The sequence below is a fragment of the Mchenga conophoros genome, linkage group LG23 (assembly GCF_057382185.1).
Source record: "Mchenga conophoros isolate Kocher_MC1m ecotype Shallow Benthic linkage group LG23, M_conophoros_male_GT1.1, whole genome shotgun sequence".
NCBI classification, from domain to species: domain Eukaryota; kingdom Metazoa; phylum Chordata; class Actinopteri; order Cichliformes; family Cichlidae; genus Mchenga; species Mchenga conophoros.
In genome coordinates this window covers 36680976-36689689 of record NC_140547.1, presented here as the reverse complement: position 1 = coordinate 36689689, position 8714 = coordinate 36680976, and the positions used below count along the sequence as shown (strand labels likewise).

The 8714-nt window shown below is 38.0% G+C and overlaps 1 protein-coding gene and 1 long non-coding RNA gene across 2 annotated transcripts; one reads left to right on the top strand and one right to left on the bottom strand.

The window, feature by feature from the left end:
- The first annotated feature begins 1313 nt into the window (after positions 1-1313).
- Positions 1314-2799, top strand: LOC146547755 (uncharacterized). The gene is made up of 3 exons (XR_014890829.1): positions 1314-1479; positions 1841-1948; positions 2512-2799. It is a non-coding gene; the product is annotated as an uncharacterized LOC146547755 (long non-coding RNA).
- Positions 2800-3156: 357 nt separating this feature from the next.
- LOC146547754 (uncharacterized) lies at positions 3157-7585 on the bottom strand. Its single transcript, XM_085265601.1, has 12 exons — positions 7230-7585; positions 6844-6928; positions 6654-6744; positions 6426-6514; positions 6218-6345; positions 6072-6123; positions 5135-5232; positions 4897-5033; positions 4748-4813; positions 4514-4560; positions 4200-4348; positions 3157-3481 (listed from the first exon to the last, which is right to left on the bottom strand). Exons 1-12 carry the CDS (start codon positions 7396-7398, stop codon positions 3159-3161), a joined length of 1434 nt encoding a protein of 477 aa, XP_085121727.1. The 5' UTR covers positions 7399-7585; the 3' UTR covers positions 3157-3158.
- Between the last annotated feature and the right edge of the window lie 1129 nt (positions 7586-8714).

Below are 8714 nucleotides of genomic sequence, written 5' to 3'. Positions count from 1 at the left end.
TCCTAACTGGGTGCACTGGGTCCAACGGTATCTGAAAGTCATGTCCGTGCATTGTGACTCATCCCACGCAATCCTACTAAAACTATCAACTACTGAATCAAAAAGGAGGGTTAACACTCAAATGGCTTACATGTGAAATGTAATTAAGAAAAAATAATAAATGGAGGAAAACTCAAACTACACAATTTCATAATTTTTTTGTTAAGCTCTTTATTTGAAGGCAACTTTTTCAAAAGCTCTTTTTTTATTTTGGAATTCAAATCATATTTTACTTTAACGAGGGGCGATCGTGGCTCAAGAGTTGGGAGTTCGCCTTGTAATCGGAAGGTTGCCGGTTCGAGCCCCGGCTCGGACAGTCTCGGTCGTTGTGTCCTTGGGCAAGACACTTCACCCGTTGCCTACTGGTGGTGGTCAGAGGGCCCGGTGGCGCCAGTGTCCGGCAGCCTCGCCTCTGTCAGTGCGCCCCAGGGCGGCTGTGGCTACAATGTAGCTTGCCATCACCAGTGTGTGAATGTGTGTGTGAATGGGTGGATGACTGGATATGTAAAGCGCTATATAAATACAGGCCATTTACCATTTAACCCTTTAGAGCCGATCGGAGCGGGCACGCTCTGTTTTGCATAACTATTTTTAAATCCCGGTAGGACTGCAACCATGTAAGCTAGCGCAAAAATTTTTTTTGCATATGAAACCAGAGGAGTTGTACTTACATCTTATGCCATCAGCTTGTCCTCGGTACGGTGTACATTTTAGGACATCGTCAGGTATCAGACAAAAAATTGTCAGGTGTCAGTTGTCAAAAAAAAAATTGTCAGGTGTCAGAAAAAAAATTGTCAGGTGTCAGAAAAAAAATTGTCAGGTGTCAGTTGTCAAAAAAAAAAAAGTCAGGTGTCAGAAAAAAAATTGTCAGGTGTCAGAAAAAAAATTGTCAGGTGTCAGTTGTCAAAAAAAAAAGTCAGGTGTCAGAAAAAAAATTGTCAGGTGTCAGAAAAAAAATTGTCAGGTGTCAGACAAAAAATTGTCAGGTGTCAGTTGTCAAAAAAAAAAAAAGTCAGGTATCAGACAAAAAATTGTCAGGTGTCAGAAAAAAAATTGTCAGGTGTCAGAAAAAAAATTGTCAGGTGTCAGAAAAAAAATTGTCAGGTGTCAGTTGTCAAAAAAAAAAAAGTCAGGTGTCAGAAAAAAAATTGTCAGGTGTCAGAAAAAAAATTGTCAGGTGTCAGACAAAAAATTGTCAGGTGTCAGTTGTCAAAAAAAAAAAAGTCAGGTATCAGAAAAAAAATTGTCAGGTGTCAGAAAAAAAGTTGTCAGGTGTCAGAACACAAGGTACCAGAGAGAAAATCTTCCTGCAGGTGGCGCTGTTGTCATGTCCCACCCGAATTGATTTCCAAATACGTCATCAACGTGTGACCGTGGGAGAGCGTAAGGTCATTGACCTCACCGGAGTTTTACCGTGGTTCAGGCTCCTAACGACACAAGGTAAGTTGAACTTTTTCTCCCTTTTGTTCATATTTTTGCCACAGTTGTGTTATATTAAGTTGCAGTTATGTTGTGAAAGTTACATATCAGAGACGGAAAGCCAGTTTTGTACGGAACCAAATCAGTACTATTTTTGTCTGGCTAATTCATTCTAGCTAGCGACAGTGGTGAAACGTGATTCAAATTTAAACTGTTCAGTAATTGTTTTGTATACATTTCAGCAAATGGACAAGCTGAAAGCTTACGAGCAGTTGCATTTGAATACTAATCCTATTTGAAGTAATACATTTCCAGTGGTAGACATGTTAGATTGTCACACCTGGCTATGCATTTTTATTAATATTATATATTGTCTTGATAGCTTGAAGGGGATGATGCCGGTTTCATATCACTGGACTTATCCATGGCAGTAGAGTACATCCATGCACAGAGAATCATTCACCAGGATATAAAGCCAGCAAATGTCATGGTAAGCCATATTGTATTTTTCTTTTTCTCCACTTTGTTTTTGAAGATCAAAATAAAAATAGTATATTATTTATTTAACTTTATTCTCTTCAGTCTATTAAACACTACATTTGAACAATGAGAAACTTTTCTGGCATATTCATATAAAGGATTTTTTTTTTTAAGTAAGAAGCCTTACATTGTTTCTTTAATAGTCCAATTTTTCTTTAATATGCTGGTTCTTGCACACCTACAAAATTCCCAAACATGTTGTAAGTTTAGGCTTTACAAACTGAAAGTTTCTATTATTTTATTAGTCTGTACCACTTGCTTAAGTGGAATGGGGATTAAAAAATGCACAGGACTATAAAACCGGGTTGGATCATTAACCAATCTGTTAATTTTAATGTTGGGTATAATAAACAATCTCAGAATAAATCTGCAGTGATTGGGTGATCTGGGTGCTAAAAGCTTTGAGGGTTTTTTTTTTCCCCAATTATGAGCTGTGGTCTTTGGAATGACATTTTTGATAACATTTGTGAAATTTTAGACAACCTGGTAAGTTCTCATATGTATACCTTATAGGTTCACCACCCTTCTAAGAAGGCAGTCCTGACAGACTGGGGCATGGCAAACATAAGAGACACTGTGATGCTTCGTCAAGGGAGTAAGTTCACTGCCCAGGCTACTGGTCCAGCTGGTGGCACATATCTTTACATGGCCCCTGAATGCATACTGATGTTTGAAGAGGCCTCGTTCCAGACAGACATGTGGTCCCTCGGAGCCACATATCTGGAGATCCTGACGGGTTCCGCTCCGTGGATGGTTAAAAAACAAAGAGAACTGGCTGCACTAATGGCCACCAAAACCCCACCACATTCCCTATCACATCTCAGTGACAAAAACAGTTTTCTTGGTGGTTTGGTGAGCTATGACCCAGACTCAAGGCCTTCCGCATCTGATGTTGTTAAGTTTCTCAAGTCAGGCCGATATGGCTACAAGTGGTAATGTTGCTACAGTCTGCAGTTCAAAAGTCTTTCAATGTGAATTATGTTCTACATTATTGTTAACAAAAGTTGTGGTAAATGAAACACTGAATCATTATGAAAGATGGCACCTTGTCAATTGTATTTCAACATTTTATTGTACATTTTGTTGGTCAGACAGTTTTCAAATTACCTGTTGATTTTAAACAAGGATAATTAAATGTTAACAAACACTGTTGTATGATTTTATTGGTCATTGGAAATGTTTACTGGTGCACCTTCCATCCTCTCTCTCTTCAGAAAGATGTATATGTCATTTGCCTCGGCAAACGTAGAAAGTGTAGGAACTGCATTTCTGTTCATGGCAGTTGTGAGCTCTTGGACTAGCATGAGGTATGCAGCAAGGCAACCATCAGGTGTGCAGGGAAACTGGCTGTTTTCTAAAATGTTCTGGCACATGTCTCTGAATTCCTGGTTTGCTACCAGTGAAGGCTCTTCCCTCTCACAGATTAATTGCTTGGCATAGTCTAAAAGGTCTGGGTCAACAATGTGCAGCACATTGCCATATCCTGCGAATGAAAGACAATATTGAAAAGATGTTCACTTTGAATGTTAAAAATAAATGAATAATGACAAAGCTGTTCTAGAACCTGTATAAGAAGCAGTCAGTGTTTACAGATGTTATTACAGAAACTTAAAGATGGAAATATCACTCAAACATTTAGATAAATTTTTAGTTAAAGGTGTCAATATGAAGCCATTTTAGTATTGACAGTAGAAATTCAGAAATCTCTTATTGTACTACAAGTAGGCTTCTTCGGAAGACACAAAAGAGAAAGCACATTATAACAGTTTTACGCTCATTACACTGGCTTCCAGTATATTTTAGAAAATTCATTTAAAAATTTTAGTAATGACTTTCAATGCTCCGAATCGTGAAGCTCCTGCCTTAATTTCTGATCTTATAGAACCCCACGCTCCCTCTCCCAGCCTGTGATCATCTAATCAATGGCTGTTAGTAGTCCCACCAGAAGACCAGAGGCAAGAGATCTTCCAAAGCGGTGGCTCCCAGGTCATGGAATGCTCTGCCTCCATCATTACGTTTCCTTGATTGCATTTATTCTGTATGTTCGATTGTGCTGTTTTATGTTTATCTGTTTTATATTATTGTGAAGCCACTTTGTGGTTTTTATCCTGTGAAGAGTGCTATATCAAAGTAAAAGTAAACTAATGAAAGTTAAAAAACAAACAAAAAAATAAAACCCCACAGGCTTTCAAATGACATACCAGGAGGTGGTGAGGTAAACAGAAGGTCGGGTTTCCCAAATGGACCAGGTGCATTGCGTTGCTTGCGGATGTCATGGGTGTTCCAAACTGTTTGCTCCGTTTTTAAGTCTCTTTGAAGCAGTGGCAAGTGTGAGTACTGCAAGCAGTTGCTATGAAAAAGGAGAATTAAAAAATTAATATGTTCATCTGCTTCTTTGAGGTAGAATAAGTAAAAGCTAAATTTTAATCAGTACTCAAAAAACAAAGGCATTCCTAGACCACATACTTTCATACTGCTGCTTGATTATTTTTCATGTCTAAAAATATTGACTTACATGTGCACAGGATTGTCCAGTTCAAGGATCCCAGACTCCATCATGGCCTACGCATGTTGTTTTGAAAAAGACACAAGTTGTGAAGGTGAGAATTTCATTAGTGAAAAGGTACAGATGTACATAAACACAGATTCTGGCCTTGTGTTTTCAGATAAACTAATCCATCGTATGTTTAACGAAATTTGGATGGCTACTCTTTGTTAATAGGTTTTACAGGTGAAAGATTTGCTTTACCTCAAATGTTGTCAGCCATTTCTTAATCCATGTCCGCTTTAAAATACTGTTGAAGCATTCAGCTCTCTAAACAACAGAAACATGACATTATCAGTTTTGTTGTCAGGTTGTTACTTTAGAAATAGTCATTTACCAGCTTAAAGACATACCTGGTTGTGCACTGATGTCCCCATTCTGAAGCACCTCCATGCCTGATTCCCAAGATCTCGCATGTGAAATGCCATCTGCATTTGACCCACAACAAGGTTCTCCTTTCCTCTGTCCCCCCGAATCATTTGAGGACAGCCTAAAGACACAAACTGAAGATAATTAGTGAATGATGAAAAAATAAATTTATTAACAAAATGTAATCTTTTTTAACCCCCCATTTTTTAGTATATTGCATACCACCCTGTTCTTGAACAGCCTCAAAGAAGTATCTGGCCACAAAGTTTTGCTTGCGGTTGGATGTGCCCACCTTTAGCCATAGAACCTTCCTGGAAAATCTGAAAAGAAAGAAACAGAAAAGTGGCCACTTGTACATATGATTTAATCATGTTTTGGCACTATGTTTGGTTTTTGTTACATTCCCCAAGAGTATGCTGGTTTTCCATTGTATTATGTCTAGGCGTTGTTTCTGGTTCCTCCGGCCATTTTGACTGCCATAGTTGTGTAGGCTTACATGCCTTTGGAATTGAATGTGACTCTTGACTGTGTTCAGACTGACGCGAGGGGAGAGCTGCCTTTTGTTTTGTAATCCCTTGTATTCTCCTGTTTATGTGTTGGTTAGGTAGGTTATCGTAAATTGTACATTTTATTTTCTTTGGAGTTAAATTCTGTTTACTTTATATCAGGGATGTTTTGTTTGTTGTGTTGGTCTTGGCCCTCCCTGAAATTAACTGCCAGTCTGAAATGGAACTTTAAGACTAGCAGGAAATAAGCCTTTTAAAAACCGCCATCTTGAATCCTCCTTCACTATTCATACTTTATCTTGGTCCCTTAGACCAGGCTTGGCCAAATCCAGACCTCGAGGGCCAGTGTCCTGCATGTTTTAGATATCACCCTGGGTAAACACACTTGAATAAAATGATTAGTTCATTACCAGGCCTCTGGAGAACTACAAAACATGTTGTGAGGGTAATTTAGCCATTTGAATCAGCTGTGGATCAAGGACACATCTAAAACCTGCAGGACACCGGCCCTCGAGGCCTGGACTTGCCCATCCCTGCCCTAGACTACTCAGGAGAGATAACACCTCAGTTTACCGCACATCCTTATCTTGAAGCAACTTTGTACTATCACTGAATGTAATAAATTAAGTAGCGAATGCCATATTCAAACCTACCCATCAATCCCCAAATGTATCCACATTCCAAAGAACTTCAGTTTATCATTGCCTATATGAAACAACAAATAATAATTACAATTTGTTTCAACAGAAGTACCATCAAAACATGTTTGGAAGGTTAATTGAAAAGATAAAATAAATACCATCAATGTGCCGTGTGTCATTTGGACCACGGCTGATGTAATTCCGACAGGGAATTTTCTTCTTTCCAGGAGATCTCCTCTGAAGACCACTTGCATCCATATACCTCATTATATTAGCAACATCGTCTCTACAGTAACAATAGATTTTACTCTGAGCTCAACAGTAAAACAAGAGAACACTTGATCATATACACACTATTTAACCAACCTGTAACAAGGCCGCACTCCTCTGACATCCCTTACCCGCTTTACCATTGCCCTGATTCCTTGTTCAGGAGACCACTGTTTCATCTCACTCTAAAAAACAAACAAACAGACAATTGAATGTTTTTTTTTTTAAATCACTACAGAAAATAACATTTATTGTTTCTACAATAGCTCATGACACAGACTTCAGGAAAATATATATTTTTTGCACTGATGTTTTAACGCTTACCTCCACAGCTTTGTGGATTTCAGTAAAAGGTCGTTGGGGGCATCTTCGCTTCAACCCTAGAAGTTTTAAAACTCGTCTCAGATGCCTCTCACTGTTAAAAGACAACACAGACTTACATTATATTAAATGCAAACTGCATGTTTTGTCATTTTAGAGAGTTGTCACGGAAACTGTTGAAATGCAGACTTACCTTATTTTATGCCCATATGAATTCAGTGCACAGCTGATTTCCTTTTGTTTTAAGCCTTTGTTGAACAATGTTATTATCATCATATCTTGAAAGGTTAAGTGTAACAACAACAGTCTAATTGATCACCCACCTCTTACACTGAACATAAGTAATTAACCAGTAAAGTACTAAATCTTTTTATGTGGCAATTACACTAAAAGCATCGTCTATTCAGTGCCCACAAATAAAACATGTGTAGCAAAAAATACACTTCTTTGATATGAAAGAGGTGAACAGTAGTTAATAAATAAGTTGTACTTTAGTCATTTATTTTTAATGCTCTTTTTTTAATAAAAAAAAAAAAAGTATTTTTGGTACAGTCATGGGAACCAGCCAGAGTCGGATACTCCTTTCATCATCGTCAGATGACATATTGCAGCAAAGTCTAAAAACAACAACAGAAAAAAACATATCGGGATCAAAAAATATCCCGACAGTAGCAATATAGAAAAGAGAAATAAAGAAAAAGAGCGACAGAAAGGATGCAGGCTGCTCGTGAGCTTTCAGCTTGTCCATTTGCTGAAATGTATACAAAACAATTACTGAACAGTTTAAATTTGAATCACGTTTCACCACTGTCGCTAGCTAGAATGAATTAGCCAGACAAAAATAGTACTGATTTGGTTTCGTACAAAACTGGCTTTCCGTCTCTGATATGTAACTTTCACAACATAACTGCAACTTAATATAACACAACTGTGGCAAAAATATGAACAAAAGGGAGAAAAAGTTCAACTTACCTTGTGTCGTTAGGAAAAGGGAGAAAAAGTTCAACTTACCTTGTGTCGTTAGGAGCCTGAACCACGGTAAAACTCCGGTGAGGTCAATGACCTTACGCTCTCCCACGGTCACACGTTGATGACATATTTGGAAATCAATTCGGGTGGGACATGACAACAGCGCCACCTGCAGGAAGATTTTCTCTCTGGTACCTTGTGTTCTGACACCTGACAATTTTTTTTCTGACACCTGACAACTTTTTTTCTGACACCTGACAATTTTTTTTCTGACACCTGACAACTTTTTTTCTGACACCTGACAATTTTTTTTCTGACACCTGACAATTTTTTTTCTGACACCTGACAACTTTTTTTCTGACACCTGACAACTTTTTTTCTGACACCTGACTTTTTTTTTTTTTGACAACTGACACCTGACAACTTTTTTTCTGACACCTGACAATTTTTTTTCTGACACCTGACAACTTTTTTTCTGACACCTGACAATTTTTTTTCTGATACCTGACTTTTTTTTTTTTTGACAACTGACACCTGACATTTTTTTGTCTGATACCTGACAATTTTTTTTTTGACAACTGACACCTGACAATTTTTTGTCTGATACCTGACGATGTCCTAAAATGTACACCGTACCTCGGTCACGGTTTCCTTCCACATAAAGCTTTGCAAAAACTGCATAAAAAGCGCTTGCAGGAACAAAAACATAATATTCCAGAAACACGCTTTGCCGATCCGATCAGCTGTTCATAACACTTCCTACGTTGGAATAGACGTCAGCGCGAACTTTTGCATTTCCGCCATTACCTGCCTGAAACCGGAAGTGACGTCATTTTCGCGGAAATGTAGTCTTTTTTACCATCAGGGCCTCAGGGCCTATACTGGTCTTTTTAAAAGTTATCTTTGACTTTATGACTTTCTGTGTCGTTTCTGGGATGCTTAGGACTCATATTGCACTGCTGGAAATAGTTTCTTTTGATGCATATGCTGCTTTTTTGCAAATTTGCATTGTAAGATTTATTTTTGTTTTTCCTGCAGTGTATAAAAATTGGTGTATTTCAAAAATAAAACTATGAAGACACTCAAAATAAATTT